At 41.8% G+C, this 21,176-nt stretch overlaps 2 protein-coding genes across 9 annotated transcripts in view; both read left to right on the top strand.

Moving 5' to 3' along the window:
• lonp1 (lon peptidase 1, mitochondrial) overlaps window positions 1-3,837 on the top strand; it is a 36,817-nt gene extending 32,980 nt beyond the window's left edge. For both annotated transcript variants that reach the window (XM_008408181.2, XM_008408180.2), the window contains exon 21: window positions 3,343-3,837. In XM_008408181.2, the coding sequence (XP_008406403.1) occupies window positions 3,343-3,486 (144 nt within the window). In that variant the 3' untranslated portion in view covers window positions 3,487-3,837. The remainder of the gene's footprint in view (window positions 1-3,342) is intronic.
• Window positions 3,838-5,103: 1,266 nt separating this feature from the next.
• LOC103464216 (leucine-rich repeat-containing protein 24-like) lies at window positions 5,104-20,713 on the top strand. Of its 7 annotated transcripts, none has more exons than XM_008408172.2 (9): window positions 5,105-5,628; window positions 5,703-8,232; window positions 8,341-8,525; window positions 8,623-8,709; window positions 9,013-9,204; window positions 12,810-12,978; window positions 13,914-14,176; window positions 14,917-15,468; window positions 18,566-20,713. In XM_008408172.2, the coding sequence occupies exons 3-9, from the start codon at window positions 8,358-8,360 to the stop codon at window positions 18,971-18,973; spliced, it is 1,839 nt and encodes a 612-aa protein (XP_008406394.1). In that variant the 5' UTR covers window positions 5,105-5,628; window positions 5,703-8,232; window positions 8,341-8,357; the 3' UTR covers window positions 18,974-20,713. The 7 variants fall into 7 exon arrangements, with proteins under 7 accessions (XP_008406401.1, XP_008406394.1, XP_008406398.1 ...); XM_008408176.2 differs by having other exon boundaries at window positions 5,105-5,990; window positions 8,183-8,232; XM_008408173.2 differs by having other exon boundaries at window positions 5,105-5,990; window positions 7,739-8,232.
• Window positions 20,714-21,176: the final 463 nt, after the last annotated feature.

Raw genomic sequence — 21,176 nt, 5'->3', positions numbered from 1 at the left:
TTTTTTTTTTTTTTTTTTTTTCTCCGCACTGCAAGCGTCTCTTTTGCTCATTTCACTAGCAGAGCAGATATATTCCTAAAGGATAGGTTTATAGTTTATGCATTTAAACCCAACAGTGCGCGGACTAATCGCACAGCTGGCGCCTCTGCGCTTTGAATCGCGCACTGCCGCTGCTTTACCTCAGCGCGGATCGCGTGCGCCTCTTTTCACTCAAACTGGACACAGGCTGACCTATATGGATATTTACATCAACTTACTGTGAGGAATTATGATCCTTTGGAGAACTCTAGGTAAGAGTTTAAAACCCGCCGCGTTGGCTCTGGTTGCGTAGCTCAAAGTGAACCGCAGGAATAACTCATAGCGAATTCAGAAGTGCGTGTTGTGGAGTAGTGAGAATGATTTATCTTTGTAAACGAACAAAGATGCGGCGTTTACATCTCAACACGCTGCCTAGCGTGTGGCTCTGTGTCTGTCTTCCCTGTAAAGTTTGTCTGTGGTCCCGGTTGGCCGGAGAGTTTGTGGATAACGAGCAGCACTAACCACTATCATGCAGGTTCAGCCCAGTGAGGAGCTTTTGCGCTCTCCTTGGAGGGTCATGCATCACGCTGATTTCATATTATTTTTAGTATTATTTTTCCGGTTACACAATGCATCAAACCATATCAAATGCGTTGTCTACTTAGAGTTAATGTGTGCGGCCGCACGGAGATCTGATAAACTCGTCCCATAAACTCGACCAACCAAAATAGTTTCTGTGACGATTAAAAACTCAACAGACACAAAATGGAAGAGCTATTGAAGCCACATTAGCAGCATTGAATTAAATCTCCTGTTTGTTGCTCATCTCTGCGCAGTGCAGTGGATTACCTCATCATGCAGGGCGGGTCCAAGGCTGTGTGAGGCCTTGAGCAGAATCTGACTTGGGGGGGCGCCTCTTGCTGCTAAAAACATCAGCACCTCTAATAGCTTTTGTGTTAGATTTAGTGAAATATGGGAGAAGGGAGTAGTTTAATTGGCCAGCCTAAAAAGCAATAAGTTATAATCGCGGTTTGTATTTGTAAATTCAAAGATTAAACTCACAGCAACAGATTCTTGCTATGGTAATAAAACAATCTAACTATTAATATTGTTCTTTGAAGTTTTACAAAGTAAACTTGCCAGCTTCTTAAAATCTTGCATCTGAATGTTAAACAATTCAAAATCTTTTAATTTATGTTTGCCTAAACAATGGAATCAAATTTAAACAGCATTGATAATCTCAATAAACAAATATTACATTTATGCATCTGTGGTCTGTTTTAAAATATTAGTGTTTATGGGGCCCTTGAAGTCCTTGGGCGCCTGATGGAGCCACTGACTTAATTTGGATTAAACAGAAGTGCAAATTTGTTGTTTTTAGACTAGTTATGGGTTTAAATAGCATTTCACTGGAGATGTTTTCCCATAACGTATAATTACACAGTAATACTTTTACATTTCCTGTCAACTTAACATCTTTTAATACAAAAACACGGTGGACCACCTCAACGCCCCGACCACCGGGCTTAGCAAGTTTTCTGGAGGGAAACCCTGATCTGGTTACATTACCACAGTAGGGGTAATGTAGAACCTCATTGTAAAAAAAAAAAAGTCTAACGGCACTTTTAATTAGGTCAGTTTAGAGTTGCAGGCACCATGGAACATTCAGGCTCCAACGTACTTGATCTAGAGGTAAACAGTGGATGCTCAGTCACATGATTTTGGGACGTTGGTATTGCACACACCTTGACCAGACATGCCCCTTCCTGCTGGGGTCCTTCTACCTCCCCACATCCTCTAGTTTGCTTTTACAAAATGGTCACAGAGACAGCCACCTGTCTGCAGACAGCCTCCTCCATGGACAAGAATGTCCATATGCCAGTCTTATTGTTGAACTAATTATTTTGTGAAGAACCATAAACATGAGATTTGATGCCCCTAAACTGACAACCACATTGGACTGACAAAAGGCGCTTTTCCACTAAACCGCCTCTAACCGGTTTGGTCTCTGTCCGCCTCAGCCAGGCTTATTTTCCATAAGCAAATCTGGTGCTGCTCAGCCTGGCTGTTCTCAGATTGTCGTACCTACCTCAGGGGTAGAACTTGTAGCAACAAGCAGGGTACGGCAGACCATTAGATTAACAGCTGACCACATTCATTGATTGACTCGTGATTTACATCACTGACAACTCCAAAAGAACCTGTAATGTTTAGAATTTAACTCTTAGCTGTGGACTGCAGACATGATGTCTGCTCTCGGACAGCTGTACAGGAGAGTTTAATTATGATTTTATTAAGGAGCAGCAGCAGGAACACGTGTGGTTACTTTTGCAGCAGAATGACTGAATTAGCAGCACCACTAGCAACTTGTTTCTCTGAAATACGGATACTAATACAGAAGGGAGAAACAGTTTAGCTGTGGTCAGCTTTCTGATGGGGCTGCTGTTTTGCATCCATAGTGTGAATTTTATTTAATTAATAATAAAAAAAAAAAGTTTATGCATGGCTATTAGCTTACATCTTTTGACTGCATTGCCTAAATCTAAAAGGTTGTAATTATATTTTCCTACATAGCGAAATAACCAGCTGATTTGGGCCTTCATCATTATGTTTGGGCCAGCAATGAATTTCTGTAAGACAAAATTAAATATCTGGGCATATTTCAGTCCATCAGAACCAGAACCTTAAGGTTCTGCAATATTGAGTGTTGCTGCAAACATCAGCAGAGAATTGAACACAGCTTTTGCTGCTGCTCACAGTCTGCCCACAATACTGAGGAACAGACTGTATGATTGAAAATCTCACTATCTGGGGTGGGACCAAACCGCACATTAACCGGTTAGTGTGCAAATAGCCGGTGGAAAATGCCTAAAATAAGACCAACACATACCCTACAAAATAAAAGCCTTCATATTTTACACAGCAGGTAGTTACTGTTTTGGGTTTTATATGACTGGTATAACCCAACCACTGTTACACATGGGATTGTGGCCTTTTGAAATCAAGCTTGCTGAAATTTTCAAAATAAAAACCTCAGTATTCCTTACCTACTTTAGATAAGGAATCAGGCAGGCATTTTAACCTGAGAAAAGAGTACACTTGTGATTTTTAGACCTTTCCTTAGGTAGATAAGATCTGTGGATAAGATCAGCTTCACATGCAACTATTGGCCAATTGCATATCTCCCAAAATTAAGGAAATTGGAGCCGATAAATTGTTGCACCGTTACTTATTATCGTTTCTCATGTCTCGGCATAATACCATGATTATGGTATTTGCAGTAATGTTGTTTCCATCAGCTCTGACTATATGTTTCCCTGCCAGGCCCGCCGTGCTGGTGTAACCTGCATGATTATTCCAGCTGAGAACAGGAAGGACTTCTCCGACCTGCCAGACTACATCAGAGAAGGGCTGGAGGTCCACCTTGTGAACCACTACAGCCAGATCTACCCCATAGTCTTCCCATAGAGCATTTCAACGTGTAAAACTGCTCATGATTCTGGTATAAAATTGATATTTTTTAACCTTTAGTCCAGCTGTGGAGACATATGTCTAGGACCATCCCAAAGATCAAATGACCTTATGATCACAAGCATGCATCATGACTCAGAGGAGGAGCTGTGATATTTGATCAGGATGATGGCATTGGAAACAGCCAGGATCAAAGATGAGCTGGGACAGTGCAGTGATCACTGAGGAACTCGGGTCTGCTGCCGTGCAGCCTCTTTATCTACACTTCTGTGGATGGACACTTTCAGACATCGTTTAATGCAATATCAGACATGATCATATTTAAATAAAGTGTAAGAAAAAAACAAATCCAGTCATCCATCCATTTTCTTCCGCTTATCCGGGGTCGGGTCGCGGGGGCAGCAGCTTCAGAAGGGAGGCCCAGACTTCCCTCTTCCCAGCCACTTCTTCCAGCTCCTCCGGGGGAATCCCAAGGTGTTCCCAGGCCAGCCGAGAGACGTAATCCCTCCAGCGTGTCCTGGGTCTTCCCCGAGGCCTCCTCCCAGTGGGACGTGCCCGGAACACCTCACCAGGGAGGTGTCCAGGAGGCATCCTGACCAGATGCCCGAGCCACCTCAACTGGCTCCTCTTGACATGAAGGAGCAGTGGCTCTGCTCCGAGTCCCTCCCGGATGACCGAGCTTCTCACCCTATCTCTAAGGGAGAGCACAGCCACCCTGCGGAGAAAACCCATTTCAGCCGCTTGTATCTGCAATCTCGTTCTTTGGGTCATGACCCAAAGCTCATGACCATAGATGAGGGTGGGAACGTAGATCGCAGAAAAAACTAAATACTAAAATGATTTCATTGTGTTCAGATTTTGGCAAGTTAAGTTTATTTGTGTAGCACATTTCAGCAATAAGTGTTTTACATTATGAAAACTACCTCATCAATTATGAAACGAGCAATGAACATTACATTTAATCAGATGTGAAATTGGTATAAAAAAATTAAAAATGAAGAACCAAGTGTGGCCAGACCCACCCTCTTTTATGTCAACTTATCCAAACACTATTTACTTTCAGCTTTTATATCAAAATGAAATGAATGGTTGAACAGACGCTGGATGGTGAACTTCAGCAAGACTTGATCAAAGGACGGATGATCAAGAGCAAGCTTGGTGGGAAAACAGGTTTTCCTATTTATCATGCAATAATAAATGGCATTTGGTTTTGGTTTTAATAATGAAGTAATGATCACAGTTTCTTCAGGTGAAATACACTGGGAATTGATCCAGTGGAATAGCTCTTTAACCAAACTTTTTAACTAGGATCAAAGATGAGCTGGGACAGTGCAGTGATCACTGAGGAACTCGGGTCTGCTGTCGTGCAGCCTCTTTATCTACACCTCTGTGGATGGACACTTTCAGACATTGTTAAATGCAATATCAGACATGATCATATTTAAATAAAGTGTAAGAAAAAACATCCATCCATTTTCTTCCTCTTATCCGGGGTCGGGTCGCAGGGGCAGCAGCTTCAGAAGGGAGGCCCAGACTTCCCTCTCCCCAGCCACTTCTTCCAGCTCCTCCGGGGGAATCCCAAGGCGTTGCCAGGCCAGCCGAGAAACATAGTCCCTCCAGCGTGTCCTGGGTCTTCCCTGGGGCCTCCTCCCGGTGGGACGTGCCCGGAACACCTCACAGGGGAGATGTCCAGGAGGCACCTCCCCGCTCCTAACAGCAGGATCTGCTTGGTGAACCTGTTTCTATCGACATTGAAATGAAACGGCTGAATGACACTAATGTATGCTCTCATTTATCATCAACAGCAGTTCTTTATTTTGTAAGAAAACATTGCAACAGCCAATGGGATATATTGTGATTGTGGTTCATGGATCACATGACAAAAATAAACTAGAAAACTGACGTGCTATGGGCAATTAGGCCTCCATGAATGTCTCAAGTGTTTCCAGGATCTATGCAGATTTCAACAAAGCTCCGATCTCAAGCTAAAGGAAATTGAAACATCAACTGAGAACTCCGTTTTCCTCTGGTTTAACCGACAGCCGGTAAAAGGAAGAGCGTCTTCTTTAGAGGCGTATACAACATATACCTAGATTTATTTACTCTGGTTTTTACTTAACCTGATGGAAATGTGCTAATGTAAGTAATCTGTAGCAAGACTTTATTAGGCACCATCTTTGTTACCAAATAAACAAGAGCATCTACTGGTGTAGGAGGTGTGATGCTGAGTGGAGTGGGGGAGGGGCAGACGCAGCAGCTTGCTCCTACTAGATGGGAGGATGCGCTGGAAGACGGGCTGGAAAGCCAGCCGGATAATGGGATTTAACATAACCGCATGAGCCGGGTCCGTCTGTTCCCCCCGTTCCTTCCCCCTTTCACACACCAGCTTCGGTGGCTGCTCCATTACCGCCTGCCGCTCCATACCGCGTCCCTGCAGTCGTTCAGCTTCTGCTCTGACTGGAGACAGGCGACGCCACCAGAGTCCTGTCGGGCCTGATCAGGTAAATCCAATGGGTCGCTGTGCAGAATCCGTTTCTCTCCCTCTTCAAGGTCCGCCGCTGTGAGCTGCTGCAGCCCGGACATATGTCTGGTTCTGCTGCAGTGTTGGATCTATGCGCATGCTGGTGCGCATAGATTTCACTCGGAACTCACTATGGTTCCGAGTGAAAAACACTTTAGACTTTCTGCCACCTTAGATTAACATTCATCACTTTATAGCCATATTATCATGTTAGAGGTATTGATCAACAGCAGTACTTTCACGTCCAACAGATACAAAGAAAACAGTACCTCGTTCTGTCAGTAGTTTCCTAGGAGACTTGTACGAGTATAATTCAAAATTTGAAAATGTAAAAAAAATATGTATGTACGTTTATTTTTTTCCCCATATTTTCATTTCAGAACGTGAAATTCACATAGAGTTGTTCCACATTGTGATTTAAAACCTTTATTTTTTGTCATGTTGATTATGGCCTAAAGATAATAACCTAAAATTCAGTGACTTAGAACATTTTTATATTATGAAAATATATAAAAATATTGGAAACTCATTTTGTTCAATTCAAAAATACTTTATTAATCCCAAAGGGAAATTAAATGTTGTAGCTCAGATGGCTGTTGGCAGGAAAGCTCTTCGGATCTCGCCCTATCTGTGAGATCTGAACACCCTAGCAGTCTGTACTGCACTGAATCTGAAGAAGATTCTGACTGAAGACACTCTGCCTTCCCACTGGAGTCTCATGAGGAGTCTCATGAAGTGTTGTCCATAATTTAAGAATTATTCTTTGCATCAGCATCTCCAGAGGTTCCACAGTCATCCCCACAACAGAACCAGAACAGAACAACAGAACTGATGCTGCTGCCCCAACAGATGATAGCAGAAGAGAAGATGTTCTCAACAACAGACTGATCTGCAGTGTCTTGCTGCAAACCTGGAAGGATCTTAGGTTCTTCAACAAGTTCAGTGTTAGGGACATATGGACCAATCAGAACTCTGATGTATGATGGAGCTTTATTATTTTTCAGAAGTTGTGTTCTAAACAAAAACAACTTCTAAACATTCTAAAGGCTGAAATTTAGTCATCTGGATTTTTATGTCTAAAAATCATGCCTGTGATTGGAAACATCATGATAAAGCTGAGTGTCCTAAGCATAAAAATAGAATTTTTTCTCATGTTGTTTGATGATTGATGATGGTGTAGTTTCAGTCAGTAGTACTGGTGGAACCACTGTGTCGGCACAGTGGTGCCGACACCACTGTGCCGACACAGTGGTGTTGGCACACCACACCTCACACCACCCTCACTGCAAAGCCAAAGATTGCGGTGAGCAAACAATATTGCATGAGTTCATTGAAAGTTTTGCAAAGATATATTTATGTCCAACTCTTAAGGTTGCAGCACAGAGTTTCACCATTGTGCTTGTCAGCTGGTATGAGTCCTAACCCTAAACCTGGTTGTGTGCTTCATGGCTTGGCATCTCTAGTTCGGTCTCATCTGTCTAAAGCATGTTGTGCCTTAAGAGTTTTGGTTCAGTCTGATGCAACATATACCTCACTTTGTTCTTATTCTGTTTGTCCTTTAACCCTGCCAAACAAGTTGCATTTGTTGTGTCAAGAATTTTAACCTTTGACCTGTTAACTGAGCTCAGTTAATGCAATATCAGACATGATCATATTTAAATAAAGTGTAAGAAAAAACATCCATCCATTTTCTTCCGCTTATCTGGGGTTGGGTCGTGGGGGCAGCAGCTTCAGAAGGAAGGCCCAGACTTCTGGGGAGAGGCCCCCAGAAGGACATCATATCCATCATATCTGAGGGATATCCCCAGACTCATTCCTACTTCCACTCAGGTAATTCCCTTCACATTCTTATCTTAAGTAAGTCCTGCTGGCTGCTGTTTGAGATCTTTTGTTGTTGGGAATAATTGTTCTCCCTGTTGAGTGATGTACCAGTGATGGAAATAGATGGATACGGCCTGCTAGCCAGACCAAAACAAGAGGGAACACATTTGCTTCACTGAGCTCATTGCTGATTTTTCTCTTCCATGGACTGTGTTAAAGCACACCTGGATATGATGTCCAATTGTTCCACAGCACCAGGCTGATACTTTCTCTCTTAAATCTAAAGCAGTGATAGTGTTTAGTTTTTAACTTGCCTTTTTTATGATTGCAGTCTTTTGGTTTTATGTGCAGAATATTTCCCTCATCTGTGATCAGTGCTCAGCAACACCTCAACTAAAATAGTAGGTGAATGATGATGGGAACATGTGTTCCAAACAATAAATGAGATAAAGCAATAAAGACCCGATGTGATGAGGCTGATGAATGCTCTGCTCTGCGCTCTTCCTCAGTCCTGCCTCTCAATGTTATGGCTGTGGGGTTTGTGCTTCTCTTGTCCCTCCTGCTCCTGTCCCCACGCCCGTCTCTGGGTGTGTCTTCTCCCTGTCCTGCTGGCTGCCGCTGCTACAGCCTCACTGTGGAGTGTGGCTCCACCGACCTGAGGGATATCCCCCGACTCATTCCTACTTCCACTCAGGTAATTCCCTTCTCTGCTTGCCACAGGTTGCTGTTTATTAGTAGTAATGGAAACACATTCACCATCATGTTTTATTATGCTCTGTTTCTGTTCTCAGACCATCTTCCTCCAGGACAATGTGATCAGTCAGATTCGTCGAGTGGACCTCACGCTGCTGAAGCACCTTCATTATCTGTATCTGCAGGTAACAAGCGGACAAACTTAACTCCACTGACATTCTTGCAGGTTAAACACTGGGACATTATCAGATTTCAGCAGTCATGTTTTTTGGAGGAAGCTGGGGTAACGAGAGAACCAGTGCACGCACAGGGAAACATGCAAACTTGGAATTCAATCTTGGGATATCAGGTTTAGTGGTATAAATCTGCACATGCTCCAGTATGCTAACCAATGGGTAGAATCAGTTAACACATGGGCCTGATTTGAAAATATGAAATATGTATACAAATATATTTTAGTTTATTTTCCTTTTCTATCCCTCCTGCAGAACAACACCATTTCAGGTGTGGAGCCTGGCTCTTTTCGGGACCAGAGCCAGCTGTTGGAGCTCGCCCTGAACGGAAACCGGATCCACTTGCTCACACCGAACATGCTTCAGGGGCTCGAACAGCTCCGCATACTGTACCTGTCAGGAAATGATATCACACGCCTGCTGGACTACACCTTCCAGGATTTACAGGTAAAACATATCGGAACACACTGAAGCTTTCATGAAGCTACATTTAAATGAATAAATTTGCACATCCTCTATTTCTCAGACAGTGAACAAAGATATGAAACCAAAGAGATTAGATCTGAGAAGTTGTACATATGCACTCTATTAAGATAATCAGTGAGAAACTGACAGTTTTATCTAAACTGTCCATGAGGAGACATGTGCTCATAGCTTGTCAGCAAGAGCAGTTTCCCTATAAAAGTGGCAGGTGTAATCTCCACATCTTGTAATCTTCACATCATTCTAAATTGAAAACGGCAGAACTACCTTAATCCTTCGTGGCATAGATTCAACAAGGTACTGGAAACATTCCTCAGAGAGTCTGATCCATATTGACATGATGGCATCACACAGTTGCTCCAGATTTGTCGGCTGCACATCCATGATGTGAATCTCTCGTTCCACCACAACCCAAAGATGCTCTATTGGATTGAGATCTGGTGACTATGGAGGCCATTGGTTTTTTGTCGTGTTCAAAAAACCAGTCTGAGACGATTCACGCTTTATGATATGGTGCGTTATCCTGCTGGAAGTATCCATCAGAAGGTGGTACACTGTGGTCATAAAGGGTGTCGAGAAAAGTCGAGCTCATCCCACTTCTCCATGCTGGAGATTTTAGTTTAATAGTAATAATAAATAAAATTACCTTAAAATTAATTACACAGGTGACATCAAGACCCAACAGTAGAGTCAGACGGTAATAAAATGAATCTGGTTGTGTGTGTTGTTATTGTGTCCTGCAAACTTTGCTTTAATTCTACTTTTTTCTATTTAATCATAAAAAATCAAAGTCAGGCAGAAAGAGAGTCATGAAACAGGAAGAGCTGGTTTTCTGAAGAAAAGGGGAAGTTTCTATCTTGCATCAGGCTAAAAATAGTTCAGACCATTCCTTATTTTAAAGCATTAAAGGTTTTTAAAGAATAAAATCTAAACATTTTGAGTAATTGGATAAAACCCAGAGTAAAATGCTTATAATAATGACTTATAATTATGCCAATAATTAATATCGGTTTAACCAGTGGTTGATGTTGGTTTGATTATAAGAATATTTACACTTACTCTTACACTTGTGGAAGTACTTAAAGGTGAAACAAGTAACTGTAATTTGGTATCAGATAATTACAATAATGGATTATTATTGGGTTCTTTTCAGAAATGTCTGTAATAACTCACATTATGATTGTAATAAGAGTAACTAATAAGTTGTGGTTATTATAACATTATAAATGAATGTTAAATCAAAAAGGTTATAAATGTGATTTTGACATTGAACTTGAAAAGGTGTAAAATGTTGTAACTGTAATTAAAGGTCACTGATGTTGTGTTGGAGGTAGATGGTAGGTGAAAGGTCAGGGGAACGGAGGAACTGATAGGAGAGCGGAGGTGACTAAGGCCTTATTGCTAAACTTCAACTTGCCTAAGAAAAGGTTGGGCAGGAAACAGAGGTAGGAGGAACTGTTGAGCAACTTGGGGACATTAAAACAGACATCAGGTCATGAGGTCTCCAAGGTGATGGATATGAGATCATCTGTCCAAGCAGTCAGCCAATGAGACAGGCACAGCAACAAAGCTAGCCAATGCTAACGCACCAAAAGGTGGATAAACCCTTTATAAGGTGGGTGCAAAAGAGCTTGGAGCCAAGACCGAGATGGACAAAGAACTCTGCAGCTGAAGAAGAGCCGGGGCCACAGAGCCGGAGACTGTTCTGCACATGGGGACCAACCCGTTAGCCCAGCAACATGTGGTTTCAAATTGCACTTCTCTCATCAGCTGGGTTTAGACCCCCAAAGACAAAGACCAAGGCAAAGATGAAGATAAAGATAAAGACAAAGACAAAGATAAAGACAAAGGCAAAGAACAAAGGCAAAGAGGAAGAACTGGTGTGTTCCTTCCGTGGGACCAGGAAGATCGTGAGACGAGGAGAAGGGAGCTACAGAGCTGCAAGACAGGAAGCTGAGGACCGCTACGCGCATGAGGAAGTCACCCTGATGCCCGAGACCTGCCGCTCTAAGTCAGTACTCTTCCTGTACTGGGAACCTCCTGCTGCTGCAACACCTTCTTCATCATCAGGCCAGTTCTGGGGTTCAAAATGCCAAACTCTGTCCGTCTCTCTCAAAGTTTCCCTCTTTTAGTTCTCAGTGTCAGCATTAGGGAAAGATAGGCTAGATTATTGATTTTACTTATTTGATTATTTCTGCTACTGAATTAAGCTGTACTGACCCTTGCAAAATTGCCTTACTAATAAAATAATTAGCATTAAGAAAATCTAAAAGATGTTGTGGACATTCAATTAATGAGTCACCTTAAAGTTCTTTGATGGTTGTGAAATAGCTATGAAGTTTGATTCTGGGAGGAAAAAGTAGAAAATGTTTTATAGGTTGCTTTTAGCCAAAATTAAAACAACACCCTTGGGACTCGCACGAGTCACTAAAACCAACCTGGTTCAGTAACAAGTTGTAATAAAGAGAAAGCGCGACCGTTAACAGGTGAAACTAGTTGATTGCAGGCTGCTCAATCTGGCTAATTCACAGGTTGAAGAAGGTGGGACATCTGGATGGAGGTCGTTAGAAACCAGGCTAGTCTTTCTCGATGCCAGCTTAAACAGAGTTTACTCAGTTCTGAACAGGGTAAATCCCATCAGATTTAGAAAACTCAAATTACCCGTTAGATGGAGAGCTGGCTGCACATCTCCCTCCTCTGAGCAGGGGAAGTAAAGAGAGAGAGAGAAGGGGAGGGAGGTGTTGTGCAACAACAAGGGATGGACATGGTCAGCAACAATACTCAGGTAGGCTGTGGCGTTGACACGATGCTCAATTGGTACTAATGGACCCAAAGTGTGCCAGGAAAATATCCTCCACACCATTGTATCACCGGCAGCCTGAACCGTTGATACAAGGCAGGATGGATTCATGCTTTCATGTTGTTGACACCAAATTCCAACGTTTTTCCAATCTTCTGGAGTTCAATGTTGGTGAGCCTGTGTGAATTGTAGCCTCAGTTTCCTGTTCTTAACTCACAGGAGTAGCACCCATTGTGGTCTTCTGCTGCTGTAAACCCTAGAGATGGTTGTGCATGAAAATCCCAGTAGATCAGCAGTTTCTGAAATACTCAGACCAGCCCGTCTGACACCAACAACCATGCCACGTTCAAAGTCACCTTTCTTCTCCATTCTGAAGCTCGGTTTGAACTGCAGCAGTTAGTCTTGGCCCTGTCTACATGCCCAAATGCATGGAGTTGCTCCCAATCACTAATGTGCAGTTGGACAGCTGTGTCTAATAATGTGGCCGGTGAGTGTACAAGGAATGATGAAAGTATTAGAACAAATACCAGAGGTTCAAGCTGCAGTGTGTGAGCATGTGTGTGTGTAGTTTTTCTGGATCAGGTGAAGCTGTTCAGAAACATCAGTATGTGATGACACACCATCCAAAACCAGCTCATGCAAAAAGGAGTATGGAAAATGGTTTAGTTTGTTGAAGCAAACTAAACCATCTGAAATTATTCCATAATGATTATGCTTAAGCAGTACTTTCTGCTCATGTTGGTGATTTAAAGTCTGCATTTATCCCCAGCGTCTGCAGGAGCTCCACTTGCAGCAGAACAGCGTAGAGATGATAGCAGACAAGGCTCTGTTTGGTTTGACTTCTCTGGCTCTGCTGGACCTGAGCAGGAATAACCTCCACACCATTGGTCCTACATCCCTGCAGCCGTTGGTTAGCCTGCAGGTACTGCGGATTACAGGTGAGACTAGATTTTTTTTTTTTTATAACTTCAGACACACAGGGATGAAATGAACATCGAACACACTTAGAGAATACTTTGTGTAGAAAAATAGACCAGAATCATATCTGAACAAGTTAGACTCTCCACACAAACAGGCTTGTTGAAGTTGTCATCAGAAAAAAAGGCTTTACCACAAACATTTGAAAATTAAAACAAGATCTGAGAAAGAATTCTAAAAAGAAACATTGATCCAATGAGGTGAATAAAGAATCGGGGTGAAAGGTTCACATCGTCTTGTCCTCATTAGCAGACAGGCAGCTGAAATCTGAACCAGCTGTAGATGTTGAACAAGAGACTATTCAATCTCACAAAACAGGGAGTTGCAGTAGTCCAGTTTAGCAGTAATAAAAAATGACTAACCCTTCCAAGGACATTATGAGAAAGATAATTCTTGACTTTACTAATAATTCTAGATAATTCTAGACTGGACTGGACTTCAATATTCTTAATTACTTGAGTAGCTGCTGATATCTAGTGTGAAGTTCATATCAGTGGCCCTTCCAGAAATACTTAAATGAGAAATATGTTGACAAACAAATCACTTCATGGTGAAATTGTGTGTTTTTGATATTTTAATGACACAGAAATTATTACAAAAAAAGAAAATCAGCTCCACTGATCAGCTCCCCAGTGGCCTTGGGGCCCTAAGCGGCTGCTTAGTTTGCTTTGCCTTGGGCCAGCCCTGGTCAGAAGTGTTTCCTATGCAGTACGCTGGTAGTTCAAGAAGAGTTGTCTATCATAAACTCTGGCATGGCATACCAGCACAAGAGTTTAAAGTAAGGCAATCTAGTTACTTTATAGAAGAGACAGTTCTTTAATTTTTGGAACTATAGAGCTAATTAAGAATTCCTATAGTTCACTACTGTCTTTGTCTCTGCGTTGCTTTGTTGTAGATAACCCCTGGCGCTGTGATTGTGCTCTCCACTGGCTGAGGAGGTGGATTGATGAAGATGGTCAGCGTCTGCTCAGCTCTGCCGAACGCCGGCTGGTCTGCAATGAGCCACCACGTCTTTCCCACCTCAGCCTCGTGGAAGTCCCACTCAACAGCCTGGTGTGTATCCCTCCAGTAGTTCAGCTGGAACCAAGAAGGTTAGCAGTCCATCTGGGGGAGAGCCTCAGGGTGTCCTGCCATGCCTCCGGCTATCCTCGGCCACAAGTAAGCATCCCACAGCAGCTTTGTCAACATTTGAATAAGTTTTTCAGCAGGAATGTGTATTAGAGATTCATTTCCATCTAAACCTATTAATAAATAGATATATAGGAATATAAGGAATATATTATAGTTACAAACTTCATAACAGGTATGACTTACTTTCAGACTTTTAGAAAGAGATTTTAATACGTTCTCACTGTTTGGAAATTATTTGTTCCATCAGTCTGGAAAGGTTCAGGAAAGTGAAGGTGGAGGCTGGAGGTGGAGAGCTGCAGCAGAATGAAAAAATTAACTTCTGAATGTCTCATTCTTATTTCAGGCCAAATCAAGATCTGGAATGTTCTCAAAGACCCAGTTGTGGCAGAATGTATTGATAAGATGGCCCATTAAGAAATTGTTAGAATATTAACTTTCTCTGCATTTGATGTTTCTTAAAATTAACTTTTAATCATATCACACTGATATAATTTGACAACATACAGTTAAAAACTAATTTGCATTGACTAATAAAGTAATATTTAAGCACACAACTGTTATCTTTAAGTTCTATTTATGTGGCCATCTGGAGTCTAAAGGACCATATAAATAATTCTTGTGGGCTGGAATTGTCAGACTCTTGGTTAAAAAAAATGCATAAATCACACAACAATCATGTGTTGCTTCTTTTGCTAGAAGCAACACATGTGTGTTATGATGAGTATTTATTTTCAGCAAGGGCACTCAAAGCCTCTACATGTTTGCAGGTGACTTGGAAGAAAGCGTCTCAAAGTCAAGTGGTGGACTCCCCTCTGGGTCTGGTTCATGATCTGGGTGCTGGAGGAGGGGAAGGGTCAGAGGAGCCATCTGAAGGCAGAGTCAGCCTCCAGAAGACCGCCGGAGAGTACTTTGACCCTGACACTGGCAGTGGCATGCTGTTCCTCAGTAATGTGACTGTGGCCCACGCAGGTTTTTATGAATGTGAGGCCTGGAATGCAGGAGGTGTAGCCAGGGTGACTTTTCAGCTCGCTATCAACTCATCCACTTCTTCCTCAATCTGGGCTTCATGGTCTCAGGTTTCCTCAGCGTACTCTCCAGCTTGGCCCCGGCTGAGGAACCACAGCCCGGTTTTGGGTTCTGATGTGAGCCGGGAGCCACTATACGCTCTGGGTAGCATGGCCTTCAGTGCTCTGGGAGCTGCCACTCAGACTGCCATCGCTGTGGGTATCTCCCTGCTGGCTTTGACTGCTCTGCTGCTAGTAGCCATGATCTACAGCCGACATCACCAGCGGGACAAGGACGCCGACGGTGCTGAAAAGGTGCATATTGTTTATTCTATGACATATCCAGCAGCTCGCAGGATGCTGCTTGAGCAGCTGTAACTGTGGTAAATAAATTTAGTAGATGTTTGGAAGCAATATATAACAAAATAAGAGCTAATCTGCTCTTAATTAGAACAACAAACTTTCCTAACAGAACAGGAATATGAAGTCATTTTAACTGCATCACTAAATGTCTTTATTTTAAAAATAGTTAGTTTCCTCTCTCTTCATTATCTAATTCCTCATACTCCCTATAAAGTGGGCAATAGCCAAATAAATCAATATCGTTTCAATTCAGTTCATGAACTATTATACAAAATAAAAATATTGTGTTAAAGTTTAATATTTCTTGTTAGTCATCACAGAAATTGAAACAGTTATTTAATAGAAGAATTACACACAATAAAATATTTGAAGCTTCTATTTTTTTTCTGTTATAACAGAAAAATATGGCTTACATGTAAAAAAAAAAAACACTCAAAATTCAGTGTCTCAGAAAATTAGAATATCACATTAAATTAGACCAATCAAAATATGTGTTTTAAGCATAAATGTCAGGTTTCTGAAAAATATGCACATCTCTATGCATCAATACTTGAGTGGGCTCCTCTTTCATGAATTACTGCATCAACGTGCTGTGATAATCAAATTCAAAAATACTTTATTGATCCAAAAGGGACATTAAATATTGCTGTAAATCATGTTTATGATTTTGCTCTTATGCAGAGCATGGCTCTTACATGTTAATTCAAATTCATCAAAGAGTTATGGTGATGGCTGGGAACAAGAAGGGTCTCCTGCAGCAGTTTGTATTACAGCAAGTTTGAAGAAACCTCTGACTGAAGACACTGTTAATCTAAGACAGTCTCATGAAGAGAATGATCAGTGTTGTCCATAATTTTCTTGATTTTTTTGAAAATCCTTTTTTGCATCATCATCTCCAGAGGTTCCACAGTTGTCCCCAGACCAGAACCAGCCTTCTGTATTAGGTTGTTGAGCCTTTTTAGGTCCCTGGTTCTGATGATACTGCCCCAACAGATGACGGCAGAAAAGACGATGCTCTCAACAACAGACTGATAGAAGATTTGCATCATCTTGCTACAAACCTTGAAGGATCTTATCTTCTTCAACATGTCCGGAGTGCTCTGATCCTCCTTATAGACACTTCACTGCAGTACAGTCTGTTGTCCAGATGAACACTGAGGTATTTACATTCCTCAACCAGCTCCAATTTTTCCCCCAAGATGGAAATAGGGCTTTACCTTTGACCCTGTTCCTCCTGAAATCTGCAATCATCTCCTTTAAACAAAGGACTGTTTATTTAAGATGAGATGATTTTTCCACACCATGACACAAAGCGGTCCACCAAATCTCTGTACTCTACTTCTTATCCATCTCTGATACAACAGACAACTGCAGTCATCTGAGTATTTCTGGAGATGAGAGAAGTCTGAGTTAAAGTGCCCTTTGGTGCTCCTGTGCTACTGATCACCTGGTTAGACACACAGTCCTTCAGTCTCACAAACTGTAGTCTGTTTGTCAGGTAGTCATAGATCTATGATGATGAGAGCAGGCTGCTGACTGCTCTCATCACTGACTGCTGTTTTGTCTTCTGAACTGACAAAACAGTTCAGACTGAATTGTGAAGAAACTGAAGAAATCAAAGAACATGATCCTCTCAGTGCTGCCTGCTTTGTCCATATGACAGTGGATTTATGAAGCTTCCTGAAGTGCTGACGCAGCGCTTCTTGAAGCAGTGCTTGGCCCTCTCTGGACTGCCAACAGGAGTCTTTCCAGGACCTTCGTGGTGTGGAATGACAAAGACGCGGTCAACCTGTAACAATGCTTAGGTGTAATGAAAGCCTATATTGCTTTGATAGCTGACTTTAGGTCATCTTCCTTGTTGCGTCTTGTCCACATTCCAGAGATTTTCTGTGGGGTTAAAACTCAGGAAGTTTGCTGGCCAATCAAGAACAGGAACACCTGTTTATGGAAGGAACTTTTGGTACTTTGACATCAGCATCTCCATACATCTTGTCAGCAGAAGATAGCACGATGAGCAGTAGAATGTTCTAGTAGACAGCTGCACTGACTCTAGACTTCAGAAACCCAATGGACCAGAACCAGCAGATGACATGACACCCAAACTACTCACTGGAAACTCCACTCTGGCCTTCCAGCAGCATAGATTATATTCCTCTCCGCTCTTCTTCAAGACTCTAGAACCCTGATTTACACATGAAATTCAGAATTGATTTTCATTTGGAAACAGGACTCTGAATCATTGAGCATCAGCCCAGTTCCTCTGACCTTGTCTCTGGTTTAGGAGTGGCTATTCGTTGGTGTGTGGCTCTACTGGAATGGATTTCACTCGACAATCTCCCAGAGGCTGTAGTTTTCCCTGTTGCTGCTGCATCTTTTTCTATCATACTGCTTCCTTCCACTCAATTTTCTGATAATGTGCTTGGATATATATAACTCAGAACAACCAGGTTCTTCAGCAATGAAGAACCTGGTTCTTCATTGCGTCTCACCACCTTGTGAAGGTGTCCATGCACTGCTGTCCAGTCAGCAGTGCTCCCCATGGTTGTAGCTGACTGAGCCAAAGTGAGAAACCAATTAAAGGGCAAGAAAAGCTTAGGTATTTGTAGTCACTTAGCTGACTAGGTTGAGCTTCTAATGTTTCACTAGTTACATTTTTAAGAGATACTGAATTTGTTTTTGTTATCTGTAAGCCATAATTATCAATCTTTCAATAAATAAAGGCTTGAAATGTGTCAATCTTCCTTTATAAATCTCTTAACTGTTATTCAGCTTGTTTGCTTTATAAGTTGTAGGATAACTTTTTGCTATAGTAACTAAAACAGTTCACTCTGTCTATAGTGGATAAAATATGGAATGTAACATTAATGTTACTACCAAGCAGTATTTTAGGCTGAAAAAATATTTGTAGAAATATCTTAGACATTTCAACAGACATGCTTATATGAATTAACCTGATAAATGTATACAACAGGCTATTTGAAAAGTGTGAACCTCTCAAGTTTTCCATTATTTCTGTATCCCAAAAGTGATCAAGGTGAATTTTAACCAGCAGGAGGAGAGCATCCTGTACGTGAATGACTACTCTGACGGCCCCACCACCTTTGCCCAGCTAGAAGAGTACCGCGATGAGCAAGGCCATGAAATGTATGTACTGAACAGAGCCAAGCCTGTGCTTCCCCCTGCTCTGCCCACAGCAGTCTCCACTACCAATCTGGACTGCCACGCACCATCTGACACATCCAGCCAAACCCTGTCCATTGGGCCAGGCAAAACTACAAATCCCACTGTCCCTCAGAACAAACAGGAGCAGCAAGAGATTGACATTCGAACCATGAGACGCATCGCAGGGGAAGGAGGGGAAGCAGAGCCTATTATCACATCAGAGGCTGAAGGGTTGTTTCTCAACCACAGTGGGGTGTTTATGGAATCTCAGATAGCTTATGAGATCCACTGCTAAAGGACTGCAGACAGACAGAACTGAAAAACCTTTGAAAAACCTCGTGGTTTCATTTAGCGATGAACGATAAAGGCTCCCCCTGCTGACGCGTTCTGGAACACCAGACTCACCCAGGACTGACTTGAACAATCCTGAACGAGATAAAGCTCACAACCTGAAAACAGTTCAGACGTAAACCACATCTGATGGACCTGTATGATGAGTGCTCTGATAGTCTATTGGGTTACCTGCTACTAAATACTGGTTTTGGAGGGGAGCTCTGGGGCTGGCCTCATCTTTATGAGACCATGACATCAGAAGACCTACACTATTAGTGTGGAAAGAAACTGGTGAAAAGTTGACCACGCTATAAAGTTTTTCCCGTTAAGTTCTAGGGAAAGCTTGTGTGGTTGGATAACATGTTCATCGATGTACAGGAATTTTGTTGAGCCACTAGAAGGATGTACAGTTAGATCAGGTGGACAAAACTAGAGTTTTGTAGATATAGATAAAATATTTGAAATCTGATTCAAATATCTGATCTCTTGCTGCTATCATCATTATAACTTGATGTTACATTCTGGGTAATAAAAAAACAGGGTTTTTCCATTCTTTCCTCCCCCAACATTTACACATGTGGACAAAATTGTTGGTACCCCTCACTTTATGAAAGAAAAACCCACAGTGGTCACAGAAATAACTTGAATCTGACAAAGGTGATAAAAAATAATTCTATGAAAATAAATGAAAGCGACACATTGCTTTTCAAACATGCTTTAACAATTATGTAAAAAAATAAACTCATGAAACAGGCCTAGACACCAATGATGGTACACTTAACTTAATATTTTGTTGCACGACCTTTCAAGGAAATCACTGCAATCAAACGATTCCTACAACTGTCGATGAGACTTCTGCACCTCTAAGCAGGTATTTTGGCCACTCCTCATGAGCAAACTGCTCCAGTTGTCTCAGATTTGAAGCCTTTTCCAGATGTCATGTTTCAGCTCTTTCCAATGATGCTCAGTCGGATTCAGGTAAGGGTTCATAGAAGGTCTCTTTAGAACAATCCAAGAACAATCCATGGATGTTAAATATCTGAGTAATATGTGCAACTGTAGTCATCAAGCTGCTTGGAGATGGTCTTATAAAATGTACCTTTATTGTGCTTGTCTATAATTTTCTTTCTAATCTCCTGAGACAACTCTTTCCTTTGCTTTTGCTGGTCCATGTTGAGTGTGATACACACCATGTCACCAAACAGCAGAGTGACTACCTGTAGCTCTATATATAGGCCCGTTGATTACAAGAATGTAATCAAGTGGATACACCATCATTTAACATGTCCCTTTATTTGATCACATTATCATCATTTTTGTCCAGGGCTGTTTCATGAGTTAATTTTTTAACTTAATTCTGTTGAAGCATCATTTATTTATTTTCATAGAATTTTTATTCATTATCACCTTTGTCAGATTCAAGTTATTTCTGTGACCATTGTGGGTTTTTCGTTCATTAACCGAGGGGCATCAAAATTTTGTCCATGTGTGTAGGTCCATCTTGAATCAATGACAACTTGGATTTTAATCGGTGTGGGCCTCTGCAACAGAGGTAGACTGAATAATGGATGGTCTAGAACATGTAGATTTCAGTAATTTTTGGATAAACCAAAAGCTATGTTTCGAAACTTTGTTCAAAATGTGCCATTTGTGCTTTAGAACATGAAAGAAAGAACTTTGTAAATAAAGGTCTAAAGATGAGTCCCAAAGTTTACTTGATGTTAATCCATGAACCAAAACATGTCTGAATCATGTCATAGCAACATCACAACATTGTTTCTCAGTAGTATATGATTTTTACACATTTGATACTGAGCCAAGAGCTAAGTCAGGCTTAGCTCAGAGATTCTTTGTAAATCTGTGGGCACAACTCTAGGATAGCATATATCCTTGAGGAAGGCAGCAGGCAAACAAACACCCATCACAACCAAGGAATGCATCGTAGGATCTCTAACACACAACTTTGTAGCAGTTGAGCAGTAGCAATACTGCCATGCCATCCATCTATCCATTTTCTTCTGCTTATCCGGGGTCGGGTCGCGGGGGCAGCAGCTTCAGAAGGGAGGCCCAGACTTCCATCTCCCCAGCCACTTCTTCCAGCTCCTCCGGAGGAATCCCAAGGCGTTCCCAGGCCAGCCAAGAGACATAGTCCCTCCAGCTCCTTC

Source organism: Poecilia reticulata, linkage group LG4 (assembly GCF_000633615.1).
Source record: "Poecilia reticulata strain Guanapo linkage group LG4, Guppy_female_1.0+MT, whole genome shotgun sequence".
Taxonomy (NCBI): domain Eukaryota; kingdom Metazoa; phylum Chordata; class Actinopteri; order Cyprinodontiformes; family Poeciliidae; genus Poecilia; species Poecilia reticulata.
This window is presented reverse-complemented; position numbering and strand designations above follow the sequence as displayed.